Source organism: Carcharodon carcharias, chromosome 7 (genome assembly GCF_017639515.1).
Source record: "Carcharodon carcharias isolate sCarCar2 chromosome 7, sCarCar2.pri, whole genome shotgun sequence".
NCBI lineage: Eukaryota > Metazoa > Chordata > Chondrichthyes > Lamniformes > Lamnidae > Carcharodon > Carcharodon carcharias.
The window spans coordinates 13119308-13138456 of record NC_054473.1 but is presented as its reverse complement, the minus strand read 5'-3'; the positions used below and the strand labels follow the sequence as shown (position 1 = coordinate 13138456).

Below are 19149 nucleotides of genomic sequence, written 5' to 3'. Positions count from 1 at the left end.
AATTCGATCCTGTATTTATACCCACACATTCACACACACACACATTTTTAGTGATTTCCCCCCCTATCTCACTCTAGACTGGGACACTGAAGCTCCTGTAAACCCTTCCGTTGCTGGTCTGATTTGAGTTCCTTGGAACCTGGGAATTGAAGCTTGAACTTCCTGTTTGTTTGCCCCTGTACTGCAGCAAACGATGAATTGCTCACTGAATCCCATGATGAATTGACCTGGAATGGTGCTACAGTTAATGTGCTTGTTGGCTGTACAGTGGTAGATCTAAGACAGGGCTGTAGCAAGTAATACATACACTGGGCATGTCTGCATTAAAAACACTGCCATAATATAAAGGCAAAACACACTTACTCTTATACTGCTGTTAGCACACAAAAGAGCCTAGTAATCCTAATCCTGTGCCTAGTCCTGTCATAGAATCATACAGCACAAAATGAGGGAGGCCATTTGGCCCATTATGCCTGTGCTTACTTTTTCGCCTTAGTCCTGCAATTTATTTTTTCTCATTCAAGTACTTATCCAAGTTCCTATGAAAGTTACTGTTGAATCTGCTTCCACTACCCTTTCAACCAGTATGTTCTAGATCATAGCAACTTGCTGCTAAAAACAAAATCTCTTCTTCCCCCGGTTCCTTTGCCAATTACTTTAAATTTGTGTCCTATGATTACTGACCGTCCTGCCAGAAGTAACAGTTTCTCCTGATCTACCTTGTCAAAACCCCTCGCAATTTTGAACACCTTTGTTAAATCCTCCCTTAACATTCTTTGCCCCAACATCTCTAGTTATCAACCTGAAATTTCTCAAAAACAGTTCTAATCTTAGTTTTTGTTCTGATTAATTTGAAAGATTACATTTAAAAGCAACGGTTAAATAAATCTATTTAATGGGCATTATCCTCACTGTGTGACATTGTGTGATTATTTTTATATTATATCTCTTAAGACATTCAAACTTTATATTCCTAATATTGCCTTCAATTTGTGGCACTAGCCTGTTCTTTTGAATATTGTATTAAAAAAATGAGTTCTATTATTGATTTTCACTCTCACTGTGACACTAAATTATTTAGTATTTATTAAAGTATGTCAGAATTTTGTTAATTAATAATTAATTTATCTCCTGTATTAGGGAATGTGTTTTGTGTCTGGGGGTTTTCCAGCCTATTTATTATTTAATTGTAGATTTTGCACTCAATTCCCCCAAGATTTTCTTGGGTTACTCAGGTAATATATACCAGCTTGGTCTGAATAAAGACAACACATTACTTGTCCGTGCTGCATGTGTACACTCACTGAATCAGTCTGTATTGTATTTTTCAGTCTGCCTATTTTTATGTTGACTTGTAAACAGTTGTGCAATCTTCACCAACAATCATTAAAAAAAAGTTTAAAACTGAACTCACTTGGATTTTTTTGTAGTGTGATCTTTGCAATTGCATAACCAATTCTCCAGTTTTCTTACTTAGAAATTCCAGCCAAGTGGAGTGCCTTGCAGCAAGGGGTACAACCTGTAGACTGAGGCCAATCACAGGCAACCTGTTCAGGCAACTTGATCCTAATTGTGCTCATGTCGCTAATTTACTGAGTTGTTTGAATTTCATGGGCTTGGAAATTGAAAAGGGTGCCATTTTCATTGGTAGATAAATCCTATTCCATAATTCCAGGATCCTTTGGTATCAGTAACTCATCTGCAAGTTAATAGGAATGTGGATTTAAACTCTCTTATGGTACATGCCCATGAAGAAAAATGTTTGGAAAACCCAGTTTTGACTAGTGGATCTGCTAGTACAGTACTTGCACAGTGCAGCTTCTAATCTGTACCCAGATGAGTGATGCCATGTGGAGATGAGCATTTCTCCAGAGATGACAAAACCAATTGCCATAAATGTTGTTGCTCACAGAAAGTTTCATTGATGAACTTACTTTATGAAATTTTCTTTCAAAATTTGGATCCACAGAACCAGCCAGTACCTACAGGCTGCAACTACACAGACAGTTGACACCAAAATTGAAGAGGAAATACTGACAAAAAAGCATGAACACAAATTGCGTCAACTGAAATAGAAAATGCTGGTAACACTCAGTAGGTCTGGCAGCATCTGTGGAGAGAGAAACGGTTAACATTTCAGGTTGATGCCATTTTGAGAGACAAAAAGACAAAATGTTTTAAAGGGGGATGCAAGGGGGTGTCGGGGAACAAATATTTTAACGCGGCAGGGCAGGTTAACAAAGCATTTAAGCACACAGGATCATGGGTTTTATGAACAGAGGCATCAGAATACAGAAGCCAGGAAGTGACACTAAAGCTGTACTTGGATCAGAGCTGGAGAATTGTGTTTAATTCTGGGCATCACTTTAGGAAGGATGTGAAGCTTTCAGAGATGATGCAGAAAAGCCATACTAGGATGGTTCTATGGAGAATCTATTACAGTTTTGTGGATAGGCTACAGAAGCTGGGGTTGTACTCAGAGGGGAGGAGGCTAAGAGGAGATTTGATAAAGGTGTTCAAAATCATGAAGGGTTTAGATAGAGTAAATAAAGAGAAATTTTCCAACGGTTGAATGTCAATAACCAGAGGGCACAGGTTTGGGGCAATTGTCATAAGGGAGTTGGACAATTACTTGAAGGAGAAAGAATTGCAGAGACATGATAATCTTTTAAATGAAAAGCAAATCAACAAAATTGGGATAAATCAGGCACAGCCCCTAATTCAGGTCAGCTGTAAAACCAAGGACAAAGTTTAAAGGAACCTTACAAACTTTAAATCAAAATGTGATTAAAGGGGTCAACAAAGCACCCCAGTCCCCGTGGTGCCCACCGAGCACGGAAGGCCTCGAGAGTGTCAGCAGACACCGCGTGCTCCCTCTCCAGGGACATCCGGCAGCGAACGTAGCTGCGGAAGAGGGACAAACAATCGGGCGGGACTCCCCCGTCGATCGCCCGCTGCCTGGACCTGTTAATAGCCAACTTGGCCAGGCCCAGGAGCAGGTTCACGAGGAGGTCCTCCTCCTTCCCGACCCCCTTCCGCACCGGGTGCCCATAGATCAGGACCGTGGGGCTGAAGTGCAAACAAAACATCAATAAAAGGTTTTTCAAGTAACTAAAAAGGGAGTGCAGCCTACAACACCCTATGTATACATGGTCCTCGGACTCCACAAGACCGCAAAAAGGGCACGTGTCCTGAGAGTCCGTGAACCTATGCATCCTCTTATTATAGGGGACTGCTGCATGCAACACCCTCCAACCCAGGTCCCCGATAGAAAGGGGGAGGACACCTCCATAGAGGGCCTCCCATCGGGGGCCTCCGCCGCCGGACGGCAACAAGGCACGCCAGGGCGTGTCCGGGCGATGGACAAGGGCGAGAAAATGGAAGGTGTGCAGCAGCAGTCCGTACAAAAACCCCCTCTTTGCCGTGCCAAAAGGCACGGAGGGCATGTCCCCGAGGCGGCTCATATTGCGGGGCACCAGCACCCCTCGGGGCTTGGGGCCAATGTGGAATTCCGTCCGAACAGGGGAACGTTCAGACGGAAGACCGCCGCGCACCTGGGCCACCTCAAGACCCAAAATAACGTCGGGTCCGAGCACGACCGTTCTCAGGTCTTGGATGGCATCGGCTGCGACCTGGACACTCACAGACGTGCGTCGCGCCAACTCCTGCGGGAGCATCCAGCCCAGTCCTCCGCCACCCAGCACGTCCCCGATCCTGGTCACCCCTGCGGCCACAGCCCTCCTCTCCGCCACATTGTTTCATAGTTTGCCATTGTGAGATTTGAACTCTTGATCTTGGGGTTGCAAGCCCAGTACCATAACCACTTGGATGAAGTTACATTGTTTCATAGTTTTCCATTGTGAGATTTGAATGCTTGATCTTGGGGTTACAAACCCAGTACCGTAACCACTTGGCTATTTAGGCCAAGCTAATTGCAGAGACATGGAGGAACACTGGAGGAGCGGAATATTGCATTGCTTTTCATTAGAGTCATCACAGTCTTAATGGGCTGGATGGCCTCGTGCTGAATTATTCTATAACCTCTAAAGGTTATGTAATTGAGGTGGTAAAGATTATTACAGAATGTAGTAGGGTAGACAGAACCTATTTCCTCTGGTGGGTGTTTTTAGAGCAAGGAGGTACAATCTTAAAATTAGAGCGGAGCCATGTAGGAGTGATGTCAGGAAGCATTGCTTCACACAAAGAATAGTGGAAATCTGAGACTTTTCACTCACAAGGCTGTGAATATTGGGTCAGTTACTAATCTTAAAATGGATAGATTTTTGATAGGTAAGGGTTATGAAACCAAGGACGTAAGTGGAGTAAAGATAGAAATCTTCCAAGATCTAGTTGAATGGAGGATCACTCTACTCGTTTTCCTATGTTCCCCGACAGCATCTTCTGGTAGACGTTTCATGAACCAGTGGAAACAATCAGTCAAATTGTTCCGATGAAAGATCACAGACCTGAAATATTAATTCAGTCCACAGATGCTGCCAGACTTGCTGAGTGGTTCTGGCATTTTTTTTTAAACAATCAAATCCTGTGATTGTTGTATTTTTTTTTGGAAAAAAAGCAGAATATGACACCTGGGCTGTCCCCCCTCTCCTGGGATGAAAACCTACTCCCCAGTTTGACATTCCGATTTGTCTCCCAAGCAGCAAAAGCCGGGCGGCTCTCAATTCCCCAAAGCAGATGTTCGCTGACCCGGACTCATCTGCAATTGGAAGGGGCTGGACTCTGAAGCTCGAAAAGACTGAAAACGAGTTTGTTACTCTTGGTAAGGCAATTCACTTGTACGGTTTGTTCTCTGCCCGCTCTGCCTCTTTCCCAGTGTGGCCCACTTCCTCTCGTGGAGTTGCGACTTTCTTGATTGGCTGCAACGCGGCAACATTGTAGCAACGAAGCAGCCAATAGTCTTCGGCTTTAATTGGATACAAATTCCCTTCCGGCTGCGGCTTCAGTATCGAGCTGTGTGACTGGGGTGAAATTTGCACGTGGGCAAGAAAGGCTTGTGGCAGACAAGCTGGGAGCAGCAGGGGAGGGGAGGCTGTAGCCGCACAGAACATCCGACCTAAACATTAAATTGGTAACTGCATCGAGAGAACTTGCAGTAAGCAATTAGCAGGAAGATGCAGTGCGAGTCTGTGTCATTGCTCTCCCCCATCACAGCCTTGCAGTTTGTGGGAGGCTTTCTCCTTTCAGGTAACCTTCGATCATCAGCTCTTCATCCAGAGATACTTTGGTTGAATTAATGAACTGGTCTCGTTAGCCTCATTGATTTAAATAAAGTCTATAAAAGCTTTAAAGGGGCACCACTCTCGTTAAAAGTGCTTCCATATCTTTTCCCTTCCTCTTGTCAAACCGTAGAATGATTACAGCACAGAAGGAGGCCATTCCGCTACGTCTACTCCGCTTTCTGCAAAAACAGCTTGGCTAGTCTCACTGATAGTGTCCCAAAGCCCTTCAGAGCCAATGAAGCGCTTTTGAAGTGTGGTCTCTAGGAAGGAGGCAGCCAATTTTTGCACAGTGACCCATGAACAGTCATGTGATAATGACCAGATAATTTGTTTTTATGATGTTGAGGGATGAATATTGGCCAGGACATCAGGGGCGTCTCTTTCGCAATCCCCTGCTCTTCTTTAAAATAGTGCCTTGGAAATATTTATATCCAACGAAATGGGCTCGGTTCAAAGCCTCCATCTGAAGGACGGCACCTCCAAGAGTGCTGCAGTCCCTCAGTACCGTTCTGCAAGTGTCAGCCTAAATGCTCAAAGTTGCTGGAATGGGATTTGCACTCATAACCTTGTGACTCAAGAGAGTGCTACCACTGAGCCACAAATGGCACCTTTTTACTCTCACCATACTGGAGGATTTTGGGTTACAGTGATTTTGGTGCTGGACTGGGAAAACAGAGGACACTTGTTCAAACCCGCCACAGTACATGGTGAAAATGATCGGTAATTTGTGGCCTGGCATCGTAAAAATGACCAGGATAGCTGCCAGATTGTTGTGCAAAACTTAGATCTTTTCACTAATGTCCTTCGCAGAAGGAAAGATTTCACCCGCATACCTAGTCTGCTCTACATGCAACTCCAGTCCGACACTGTGACTGTTGAAATCCCCTGATGTAATCTAGCAAGCCACTTGGTTGGAAACAATTGCTAGAGAAGGCAGCTTACCACCACTGTCTAAGGGCGACTAAAGATGGGAGAGTCATCGTCAGAGGGTGTGTGGTCAATCATGTCAAAAGCTGCAGAGAGAGATGAGAAAGAGTCACTTACCATAGCACAGTCACATAGGATGTCATTTGTGATCTGAAAACAGCTGTTTCAGTGTCACAGCGGGGTGGAAACTCGATTGGAGGGATTCGAGTGTGGATTTGCTGCAACAATAGGCATGAAGTTGGGAGTCAACAACATATTCAAGGACTTTGGAGCAGAGGAGAGGTTGGAGATGGGGCGGTACTTTGCAAGGACAGAAGAGCAGTTGATGTGAATAGCAAAGAAGCATTTAAAGGGAGACTCGATAAAGACACGGGGGAGAAAAGAATAGAAGAATATGATGAAAAAGTTAGATGAATAGAGGTGGGAGGAGGCTTGTGTGGAGCATAAATGCCAGCATGGACCAGTTGGGTCAAATAGCCTGTTTCTGTGCTGTAGATTCTATGTGAATCTATTTAATGGTGGCCTGCCAGTTTTCCCTTCATCCTGAGAACAAATAAAAGAGAAAGAGAAATCTTTTAACAGCTTTATCATTTCTCTCTCCTTTGACAGGTGAAGGAGCCGGGGTAAACCTTTATGTCTTGAATTCTACAAATGGCTACGAGAAAAAGATTTCTTGCAACGTGCTTCGAAACTACTGTGTTCATGGCATCAAACCTTGCTGGCTCACATACGCGCAAACTAGCAGCCCCCGGTTGGCAGTGTTTGGTGCAAAAGGCCTCATAGTGCTTCAGCTAAATACATGTGCCGAAGAGCCAAAGCTGCAGAAGATGGGCCAGCTCCTTGAACTGCACGACTGGATTTGGGATCTTCAGTGGCTGAAGAGTGACTGTGAATCTGCCATGTACTTTGGCCTGGCTCTTGGGCACAACTCTGTGGTTCTATGTGACTACAAGGCAGGGAGAACCTTGTGTGAGGTTCACTGCGATGTGAAATGCATCCTATATTCTGCCTGCTTTGTCGGTCACAGTTGGACTGAACTAGTACTGATCTCTGGCACCGTCTTTAACCAACTTGTCCTCTGGCGAATGGAGGGTCCAACCGATGAGGATGGCAGGGTGCAAACGGAAAGGCGCATTAGTGGGCACAGTGGGGTCATCTTTAGCATTAATTACATGGAGAAGAATGGCATTCTTGCCTCAGCCTCAGATGATCGAAGTATAAGGCTCTGGAAAGTTGGGAACTTGCGCCAAGGTCTGAAGGGTGGTGATGGTGGGGCAGATTCTGTGCAGTGCCTTCTACAGTTATATGGACACCAGTCCAGGGTTTGGTCAGTACGGCTCCTGGAGAATTACATTATCAGTGTCGGAGAAGATTCTGCTTGTATTGTGTGGAGCTATAATGGAGAGATCATCAACTGTTTTAGAGGACACAAAGGGAGGAGCGTGAGGGCTTTGGCAGTCAACGAAGACAAGGGGTGGCTGGTCACTGGAGGAGCAGATTCAGGCATCAGGTTATGGAAGATTCGGGAGAAGAAATCAGAAGATATGGCCATCACCCAACTCGGATTTGCTGAGACTGGGAAAATGGAGACACCGAAATCTTTGACATTGGTTGACCCAGCTCTTCTATTGGTCATGACTGACGCTGGAAGCATCTACAGCTATTGCCTGATCGCTGGTAAATGGAAACTTATCCTGGAAGACCCAAGTTACCAGTCATACAGCCTGTTAGCGGCCACAAGGCTAGTCAGCGGCTGTGTGGTTTGTGCAGTTGGAAACATTAATGGCTGGGTTAAGATATTTCTGCTTTCTGATCCAGCGGATTGGCTGGAGAATCAGATGCACCAAGGGAAGGTCCACAGCCTAGGCTGGGCCTCCCGGGAAGGGCAGAGCCGAGGCAAGGGCCACCTTTTCTCCTCCGGTGCCGACGGCATCATGATTTGGCAGGAGGTTTCTTGTGAGGGCGACTGTGTAACCTCGGTGGCAGAGAAGTGCCGTTACCTCCTCCCATTGTGCAAACACAGGTGGCACACAAGCGTAGCCTTTCTACCCGAGCTCCACCTTTTGGTGTGCGGAGACCGACGTGGCTCCTTGTTACTCTACTCGTGTGCCGGGAGAGACCAGGATGAACGACGAAGGCTCAGCGAGGGAAGTGTGGATGTGGCTGTCCCAGAAAGTGCGGCAGATGGATTTCTCGAGGGCAGACTCCCACCCGGCTCCACCAGAATCGCCGCCCAGCTCGAGTGCCGAGAGCCAGTTTTTGCTTTGTTGGGACTACACGGGAAATTGGGGGTGACATCAGTTATGTACCACGATGGTTTTGTATACAGCACCGGGCGGGATGGCTGCTACCGTCAACTTAAGGTAGAAGATGATGGATTAAAATTGCTGAGGAGTCAGAGAGCCTGCAAAGGGATGGACTGGGTCGAGCGACTTCTCTTGTCACCTGAAGGCAACCTCCTTGTGCTTGGCTTCCACTCCACCAACCTTGTCCTGTGGAACGTGAAGACCAGCGAGAGGGTGCTTTGCGTCCCCTGTGGCGGAGGTCACAGGTCGTGGAGCTACAGCAGCTCCCCAGCCAATGAGCTCTTCACTTACATCAAGTCAGGAGACATTTTTGTCTGCCAGAGGAACTCGCATGACAGCTCTCAAACAGTCATCAAGGAGTGCGTGCATGGGCGCGAGCTTACCTGCGTGAGGTTGGTTGAAAGGCTTGACGCGTCAACGGATGGACCCATAAGTATCCTGGCCACCAGCAGCGAGGACACGACCGTGAATGTTTTAGCCGTTTACGAAAGCTCAGGCCATGTGTCCAAGCTGACAACAATTGGTGACCACATCTCCAGCGTAAGAACCATGGCTATCACCAAGAGTAGTCAACCCCACGGTAGTGATAATCGCTGCAGCTCCTCTGCCCTCTTGTTCTCTGCTGGTGGGAGGGCTGAGCTGCAATGTTGCCACCTCTTTATTCAACATGGCACTGTCGGTGCTCCTGTCAGCTGTCAGGTGGAGCATGTGGCTTCTCACAGGTTAGCTGAAGACTGGGAGCATAAGAAAAACAGGCATAGAATGCTAAAGATGGACCCAGAGACTAGGTATCATTTTAATCTTGTCTACTTTATCTTAAGGCATTGACTCTTGTTGGGATATTGCTCCAAACTGAGGTCCAGCTCCAAAGAATCCCCTCCCCCTGCCCCTCCTGCTTGTTCCCCTTATATTTCATGTCAAGTGCCAATACTTCTGAATGGGGCAGGAGAGGGAATTTTAAGTGTGTCAGACTGGCTGATGTCAGCCTGGCTGAGTGGGTAAAACTCCCACCTCTGAGTCAGAAATCCCACTCGAGCAATTTTAGGACATTATCTAGGCTGACACTTCAGTGTCAGTGCTGAGGGAGCGCTGTACTGTCGCAGGTGCTGTCTTGTTAAACCGAGACCCGGTCAGGTGGACATAAATTATCCTACAGTGCTATTCGAAGAGCAGCTGGGATACATTCTCTATGACAATGCCTTGAACAATCAGCACCCTTTTCTCATGCAGTGTAAATTGTTGCTCCCTTTGAAATTTGGTATTCTTGCCTCTGTCCTGATGAGTGCAAGACGAAAAGCTTCGACAGCACGATCTCTTCTCTCAGCATTATTGAAGTTCTGTACTATCAAACGACTATTTGTATACCGTAGATAAAAACAAAAAAACTGCAGATGCTGGAAATCCAAAACAAAAACAGAATTACCTGGAAAAACTCAGCAGGTCTGGCAGCATCGGACAGACCGCCTCAAGAATGACCCAAACCTCCCTGTCGCTTGCCATTTTAGCACTCCACCCTGCTCTCTTGCCCACATGTCTGTCCTTGGCTTGCTGCATTGTTCCAGTGAAGCCCAATGCAACTGGAGGAACAACACCTCATCTTCCGACTAGGCACTTTACAGCCTTCCGGACTGAATATTGAATTCAACAACTTTGGGTTGTGAGCTCCCTCCTCCATCCCCACCCCCTTTCTGTTTCCCCCTTCCTTTTGTTTTTTTCCAATAAATTATATAGATTTTTCTTTTCCCACCGATTTCCATTATTTTTAAATATTTTTAAATCTCTTATGCTCTCCCCACCCCCACTAGAGCTATACCTTGAGTGCCCTACCATCCATTCTTAATTAGCACATTCGTTTAGATAATATCACCAACTTTAACACCTATGTGTTCTTTTGTTCTGTTGTTTGTGACATCTTTTGATGATCTGCTTCTATCACTGCTTGTTTGTCCCTACAACCAGACCAAGCCCCTCCACTTCTCTCTCTCTCTCTCTCTCTCTCTCCTCCCCCCTCCCCCCCCCACCCCCCCCCCCCCCACCACACACACCTTAAACCAGCTTATATTTCAACTCTTTCTTGGACTCGAACTCAAGTTCTGTCGAAGGGTCATGAGGACTCGAAACGTCAACTCTTTTCTTCTCTGCCGATGCTGCCAGACCTGCTGAGTTTTTCCAGGTAATTCTGTTTTTATTTGTATACCATTCTGTGACCCCTTTGCTCTCTCCCTCTCTCTATCTCTTTCTCATTAAGGTACATGTCCATTGTGGTGGTGGATGCTGGGATGAATTTCTGGACAGCCTGCAAGTCCCCCTCACACTTGCTGGCTGCAGCCGGCAGTGACGGATCAGTGAGGTGAGTAAATCTCCCACACCCTATACCTGCTTTACCGATTTAAATTGTACCCCAGCACCCCCCAGCTCCCTGCACCAACCCTGCCCCCTTGCAGTGACTCGGTCAGATCTGGAATTTACCAAAAAAAACAAAATGGAAAATGCTGGGAACACACGTCAGTGAGAGAAACAAAGAAGTTAACATTTATCCTTTGCAGGGTGAGAATGTTATAAGCTGGGTACCTGGATTATAGAATCGTGCCGCACAGTAGGAAGCCATTCAACCCATTGTGCCTGTGACAGCTCTTTGAAAGAGCTGCCCAATTAGTCCCCCGTGCCCCCTCACCTTGTTCTTTCCCATTGAAAATGTTTCCTTTTCAAGTATTTATCCAATTCCCTTTTGAATCAGTTCCCACCACTCTTCAGGCAGCAGGTTCCAGATCATGATAACTCACTGCGTAAAAACACTATTTCTCTTCATCTCGCTCTCTGGCTTTGTCCTATTATTCCCGGGTAAGCAGGAGAAAATTGTCCAATGCCCTGATCACTATCCAGCTGTGGATATTGGGTTCGGATGTTGATCCCTTCCAAAGTCTAAAAGCATTTGCTGCCATGGCCCATCAGTAGCTTATTAACTTACGCGATTGCTGTCACAATGCCATGATGTATTGCTGAGCTGTTGCAGTCTTTCACTCATGGGATTGTCTTTGCTGTGCAGACTCTTTCTAATCGATGAGTGTCAGAGGAACATTGTGCTCCTCGCTGAATCTTTCTACCATCAGAGGTGTGTGCTGAAGCTGCAGACCTTCACGTATCAGCCAGCCACCAGAGGGCGGTAAGTGCATTAGCAGAGGGTTCCAAAGTAGTAAGGCATTAATAACCTGGGACTTGGTGTTGAGTAGGACTGACATTGAGCCATTGGAGGTCCTGATTGCTACTGCGTTTCAAACAGTGTTTCTGCATCTTGATCCTTGTTATCAATTCTCTCCATGGCCTTGCCCCTCATTATCTCTGTACCTTCCTCCAGCCTGACAACTCTCTGAGATATTTGTGCTCATCCAATTCTTGCCCCTTGAGTGGCCATTTTCCTATCCTTCCGTTGGTGGCTGTGCCCTCAGCAGGCTGGTCTGGAATTCCCTGCCTAAACCTCTCCAACTCTCTCCTTCCTCCTTTAAGACATTCCTTAAAATCTACCTCTTTGGCTAAGCTTTGGTCATCCTAATTTCTCATCACATGGCTCAATGAGTTAGTCTGATTACTCCTGTGAAGTGTCTTGAAAGGCGCTATATAAATACGTTGTTGTAATCGGCTAAGTCAATTATTACCTGAAAAACTCCAAACCTTTTTTCTGTTCAGTGATTTGTAAAGTGGGACTAAAGACCGTGAAAGAGCAGCAGCGTCAGTCTCGAGTGGGATCGGGGGGTGGGAGGAAGGTGGGGGTATGGTGTGAGACAGGTTAATGTTGCAGGAAGTGTCCTATCTTCAGAATCGAAGATTGAAAAGGACTCCGCTTATCCCCAACTTCTTGATTGCCGAATCTCTCCAGGTTTCCTTACGCAGTATCTCTGTGGACCTCTCCTCAGTTCCAGTTCATACTCTGGACCAGGGAGCTGAGGCGTGGCACAGTCAGATGCGGGATCTGGGGTCAACTGGTGTGGGAACACTGGACATTTGAAGGCATTTTTCTGGGAGTCACTATCCAGCTTAATTGATTTACGGCATTCATCACCCATCCTAAATCGTCCTTGAGAAGGTGATAGTAAGCTACTTTCTTGAGTACTGTTGTGGGGGGGGTGTCTAGAACCAGGGGACTCAGTCTCAGATAAGGGGCAGTCCATTTAGGACTGAGATGAGGAGGAATTTCTTCACTCAGAGGGTGGTGAACCTTTGGAATTCTCTACTCCAGAGGGCTGTGGGATGCTCAGTCACAATGTTCAAGGCAGAGACCAATAGATTTTTAGATACTAGTGATATCAGGGGATATGTGAATAGCGCAGCAAACTGCAGTTGCGGTAGATGACCAGCCATGACCTGGTTGAATGGCAGAGTAGGCTTGAGGGGCCAAATGGCCCACTCCTGCTCCTATGTTTCAGAGTCAACCACATTGCTATGGGTCTGGAACCACGTACAGGCCAGACCAGGTAAGCACATAAAATTCTCTTCCTTCAGTGAGCCAGATAGATTTTTACAACTATCCGTTAGTTTCATGGTCATCATTTCTGATATTAATTTTTATTTTAGATTTACTTAATTAACCCCTAGTTGCCATGGTGGGGTTTGAACCCATGCCTCCAGATCATTACACCAACTCTCTGGATTACTGGTCCAGTAACATAACCACTGTGCTACCTAACCTCTTTAACATTCTTGCATTCTCTCTCGCTCTCCCTCTATCTCTCTCCCCCTCTCCTCTTCTCAGTCTCTTGTGCTCTATCTGTAGTTTATGATCTGTCTCTTGCTCTCTAGCTCAAAGCTCAAGGCTGACACTCCAGTCCAGTACTGAGGGAGTGCCGCCAAACTGTCAGAGGTGCTGTCTTTGTGATGAGACATTAAACCGAGGCCCCGTCTATTCTCTCAGCTGGACATAAATGATCCCATGACACTTTATTGAAGAAGAGCAGGGTTCTCCCCAGTGTCTCGTCCAATATTTATCCTTCAATCAACGTCACAAAAACAGATTATCTGGTCATTATCACAGTGCTGTTTGTTGGAGCTTGCTGTGCACAAGTTGACTGCTGCGTTTCCTACATTACAACAGCCACTACGCTTTAAAAATACGTCATTGGCTATCAGGCAAAAGCAAAATACTGCGGATGCTGGACACCTGGAATAAAACCAAAAATTGCTGGAAATTCTCAGCAGCATCTGTGGAGACAAACAGTTAACATTTCAGGTCAATGACCTTTCATCAAAACTGGGTAGACATAGGCTGTAAAGCACATTGAGGACGGTTGTGATAAGTGTTTTAGAAATGCAGGTCTGTCTGTCTGTCTTTGCTCTCGGTCCCTCTTGCTTACTCTCTCTGTTAAATCCTAATGTGCAGCCAAACCCTGATCATACTGACACAAATGGGAGTTTTTTTTTAAAGCAAAGCACTCACTTGATTAACAGTAAAAGAAATTCAGAAGATAGGAATGTTGCTGTTTCATGTTTTAAAATTACAACTAACAAATTGTCTCTCACTCCCCGCAGCAGAGTGTTTCTATGCAGTGCAGCCACAGATGGAAGGATAGCATTTTGGGATATCTCACAAACCATTGAGAGAGTCAAGGTGGCAAATATCCTGCAGGAGGGAGTCCATCAGCCCTGGGGTACGTAGCAGCAAGCTCAGTAAAAATACACTCAGTTGGCTCAATGATACAGCCCCCCTGCAGTGCTACACTAAACTCGGGGAGTTTACCACATAGCTGCTCAGTCCCACACCCCGTTGGCTGTGAGTCACACTACCCCTGCAGTGCTACACCAATCCTGGAGAGCGTACCACACAACTGACTAAAACCACATCCCATTGGCTCAGGAAATCTCAGCTTTGTGGTGCTGCACTCACTTTAGTGAAAACTGAGGTATAAATTTTCAAGCACATTTCGCACCCCCCCCCCCACCCCCAACCGCACTTCATAATCCTGTCCCATCCTCGTAGACCTGCTTTTGGGGTGGGGTCGAGAGTTAGAGAAGGAATGGGAGGGGAGGGGGAAGCGTATTTACTATTGCTTGCATCCACCCAAAACACGTTACTGTCACTGTCTCTGGGAAATGTTTCAGCTCAAGTGAAAATTTTCAGATATATTGCGCAGTAGGGGGGACATGGAGGAGGTAGAAATTTCGCACAGGTCCAATTATTTACCCCTCCGTCAATGTCTAAAACAGATTATCTGCAGGGTGATAAAGACCAACTCTTATGAAATCAAATAATGGACATTGACCGTGGGACCAGGATGAGAGGGTTGCTGGTGACTCTAAGGGCGGGAAGGGCGCTGGTGAGAATGGGGGGGTGGGGATAGGGGTGGGGGGGGTGGGTTTGGTGTCGTTTAAATCAACTAAAACTTACAACTTATCTTGTGGACTCACAACATTGTCATCTCTGTGCTGGACAACTCACAGACTTGCAGTCCTGCTCCAATCTTTCAACTGAGTCTCCCAGGTTCAGTCTCCCACAGGCTTTCCCAGAAATACGGGACCAAATGTGTCCCTTTAGGAGCTGTGGGACAAGCAGGTAAAATAAGGGACAATCCCTTCGGTGTACTGGACAGTTGGTCATTCTTTTTAATTCTTTAACGGGAAGTGGGCCTCGCTGGGCTGGGCCAGCATTTGTTGCCCATCCCTAATTGCCCTTGAGAAGGTGGTGGTGAGCTGCTTTCTTGAACCTCACAGCCCATGTGATGTAGGTCCACCCACAGTGCTGTTAGAGAGGGAATTCCAGGATTTTGACCCAGTGGCAGTGAAGTCAGGGTGGTGAGTGGCTTGGAGGGGAACATGCAGGTGGTGGTGGTGGTGTTCCTGGTCATTATCACCTTGCTGTCTGTGGGAGCTGGCTGTGTGAAAATTGGCTGCTGCATTTCATAAACATGGAAATAAAGAAAAATTTATTGGCTGAGAAAAGAGCCATGCAGCCAAATCCCATTATCTGGCGCTTGGTTCATAGCCCTGTAGGTTATGGGGTTTTAAGTGCAAATCCAAGTTTTCTTTTACAAGTATTAAGGGGTTTCTGACTTCCAGACAGTGAGTTCCAGACACCCATCACCCTCTGGATGAAAAACATTCCTCCTCAATTGCCCCCTCATCCTTCTGCCAATGATTTTCAACCTATGCCCTGAATATTGATCTCTCCGCTAAGGAAATAGGTTCTTTCTATCCACACTATCAAGGCCCTTTTATAATCTTATCCATCTGCATTTAATCTCCCCTCAATCTCCTCTGTTCCAATGAAAACAACCCCAGCCTATCCAATCTTTCCTCATTGATAAAATTCTCCATTCCTGGTATTGTCCTCGTAAATCTCCTCTGTACTCTTTCTACAGCAGCCATGTCCTTCCTGCAATGTAGTGGCCAGACCTGATCACAGTGCTCCAGCGGCAGTGTTACGGTTTTAACATAACCTTCCTGCCTTTATACTCTGGGCCTCGGCCGGTGAAGGAAAATATTCTGTATGTCTTCCTAACCACCATATCTACCTGTCCTGCTACCATCAGGGGTCTGTGGACATGCACTCCGAGCTGCCTCTGATCCTTACCTACATTACAACAGTGACTTCACTTCAAAAATACTTCTTTGGCTGCAGAGCATGTTGGAATGTCCTGAGATTGCGAAAGGCACCGGGACAAACGCAAGTCTTTCTTGTAGATGGACAGAGGGTGAAATTCGAACGGGATGGGGTGGAATTGCATTGGATACGTGTTTTAGGATGTGTCAATATTCAGTTCAGGAAAAGCCATTGAACATCAGGTGGGGCTTACAATGGGCAGAAGATGTATCGCCCAGTTTGCTTCACCCCCCCCTCGACTCCCAACTCGAGTTACATTCCTACCCCCCCAGGAGAGGGCAGAGGATGGGTTTGAGCCAGTGTCCATTGTGTGTTTTGGTGGGGGGGGCGGTGAGTGGTCACAGGTGAATGTCCCAGTGCAACTAAAAGCGGGTCTTGGGTGGATCAGTGTGCTTACGCAAAGCTTTCTTGTGTTTCTTGCAGGGCTGGAAGCTCCCTGCCTGGTGTTAAAAGCCCATCAGTGTGGAGTGAGCGGGCTTGACCTCAGAGCCCTGGGCCAGGGGCGCTACCTCTTAGCCAGCGGTGGGGATGACAACGCCATCCATGTCTGGGTGGTTTCCGTGGGGACGGCGGGAGGCGACGATGGCACGACGAGAGCCGGGAACTCGAGTGGGCGATGCACCAATGCCCAGGGCGCGGAGGACGTTGCTGGGGTCTCCCTGCGGGTGGTGGAGGGGCCTTGCGTCGGCAGTGCGCACGCCGCACACGTAACTGGAGTGAGGATCCTGAGCTCGAGGCTGCTGGCGTCAGTCTCCATCGACCAGCGACTGACACACTGGCAGCTGAGCGACCAGGGACTGCATTTCCTGCACAGCACATGCTGCCAGGTGGCAGATATCGCTGAGCTGGAGAGCTGGGAGGGAGCCAGCCCGGTGACTCATCTCTTCGCTGTGTGCGGACATGGGCTGCAGATCCTGAAGAGTCAGCAGCTGGAGCAAAACCACCTGGTGATACAAAAGCCAAATACTGTGGACGTTGGAAATTAGAAATAAAAACAGAAACTTGTGGATACACTCAGCAGATCCAGCACCATCTGCGGAGGGAGAATCAGAGTCAACGTTTTAGGTCGGTGACCTCTCATCTGAACTGGAAGACGTTAGAGATGTAAGAGTTTGTAAGCAACTTAAGTGGCTGTTGATAACTCAGTTGTCAAACACAATGCATGTGCCAGTTCATCAATCCTTGCATAAAATTTCACATGTACGAACAGCCCAACTAGTCCAAGCTGACATTTATGCTCCACACCAGCCTCTGCCCACATTACTTCATCTAACCCTGTCACCATATCCTTCTAGCCTTTTCTCCCTCAACCTGCCACATTACCCACAACTTTAGGGATGAAGAGGTTTCACCCGAATTCCCTATTGGATTATTAGTGACTATTTTATATTTATGGCCCTAGTTTTAGTCTCCCCCTCACCCCCAAGTGGAAACTTCTTCTCTTCATCTACCTGACCAAACCCTTTCATGAAGTTGAAGACTTCTATCAGATCACCCCCTTCAGTTTTCTAGAGAAAAGATCTTCAGGCACATTCAATCTCTTCCTGGACACATAAGCTCTCAGTTCTGATATCGCCCGTTAAATCTCATGTTTGCACTTTCTTCATCATGGACCACATGAAACTGAATCGTGGAGCGGGCGAGCCTGATTTTCAACAGCCAACAGTCATGTACAATGTCTATTCATTTTGAAACAGGCATCCTGTTGCGGACTCTGGGGTGAATGCGCTGCCTGGCAAATCAGCAAGGTCTGCGGTCCTTTGGCCTGTACTCAATCAGCAAACTCACGCAGAGCAACAACGGCACTGATCCAGCCAGTCTGGATGTTCTGAGGGCTCATCACAATCCCAGTTCCCTCTCACTGTCCAGCAGAAAATGCACCTGTGTGGATCCAATTTGGGCAGGCTTGTGATGCCTTCTAAATCCAAATAGCCAGATGCGCATGAAGAATGGCCACTTGTTGCAAAGCACCTCTGGGTGTTTGGTGCCCATCGGACTCACACACCAACAGGAGTCATTACATTCAGGAAAGGAATGATTAGCAAGCAGCTGGACTGTGTGCGCTCTTGCTTACGGCACAGGGTTGATTAAAGTGTGTCACACATGGGATAGCGCAAAGGCTGTGAGTAGTTTAATTTCAGGGTGTTCCTGATGACATTAAACCTCTCGACCTTCGCTGCTGACATTAGCTGAAGCACCGGAATAAATTCTAGCCTCACCGCAATCTATCCAGGGATTTTATTTATCGTAAGTGAGAATGACTGACCCAATCCATAGTGAAACTCGAGACACTTGTTCAAGGAGTCTCACTCGTCACAATTTCTTCCTTTCCCACCATCACTACCAGGAGGAGAAGGTCGATCAGAAGCAGCTACTGATCTGGCAAGGATAATAAACTTAATCAGCGTTGCATTTTGTCTGGAAACTACTGACCTAACTGGGCCCCAGAGACCAATCTCAACCTTCAGGGCCCACTTTCAACCAACAGAGTTATGGTTCAGGGCAACAATATCAAATCCGAACGCAGGCTTTTGGTGAGGCTGAGGCCTTCCGTTTAAAAACACAAACAATTCAAAGTTTTTGTTTTAGAAAGGGTTTATTTTACTTAAGAACTCAAGTTGGGACGTTTGAAATTTCAGTCACTGAGGAAAATGGCAGTTTTGTTGCAAAGTCGTTTGTGTGATTGGTTGAGAGTGTGACTGTTGGGTGTTTACATGGGGAAATGCCATTATAAAATGTTTACATGGGCAGTTTCAATGTTAAACGTTGACACAAAAGCATGACCAATAAACAAGACATAAGGATCTTGGCTGGCAGACAGGAAATAACTCAGTCATTAGTTAGTGATATTATCTAATCATTAGTAGTGATTAATGGCAACTGTCGGAAATTGAATAAGAGGTTTCATATTAAATTACCAAAGCTTTCTTTATTCTGTCTTCATGAAGTTGTTCAAGTAGATTATTGACAAATACACAATGTATAAATTCTATCCGAGTTGAGATGAAGCCCAATGGTTAATGATTAATATTTTACCGTTCGGGTAAGGTGGGGTTACTCCCTGTGTGGATTGTCATGAATGTTTAAC

General features: G+C 46.5%; 1 protein-coding gene across 3 annotated transcripts; it reads left to right on the top strand.

Moving 5' to 3' along the window:
• Positions 1 to 5015: 5015 nt before the first annotated feature.
• wdr6 (WD repeat domain 6) lies at positions 5016 to 18988 on the top strand. 3 transcript variants are annotated; one of them, XM_041190854.1, is made up of 6 exons: positions 5016 to 5205; positions 6777 to 9261; positions 10722 to 10823; positions 11520 to 11636; positions 13997 to 14112; positions 16485 to 18988. In XM_041190854.1, the coding sequence occupies exons 1-6, from the start codon at positions 5133 to 5135 to the stop codon at positions 17045 to 17047; spliced, it is 3456 nt and encodes a 1151-aa protein (XP_041046788.1). In that variant the 5' UTR covers positions 5016 to 5132; the 3' UTR covers positions 17048 to 18988. The 3 variants fall into 3 exon arrangements, with proteins under 3 accessions (XP_041046788.1, XP_041046787.1, XP_041046789.1); XM_041190853.1 differs by having other exon boundaries at positions 13994 to 14112; XM_041190855.1 differs by lacking the exon at positions 13997 to 14112 and having other exon boundaries at positions 16485 to 16678.
• The last annotated feature ends 161 nt before the right edge of the window (positions 18989 to 19149 follow it).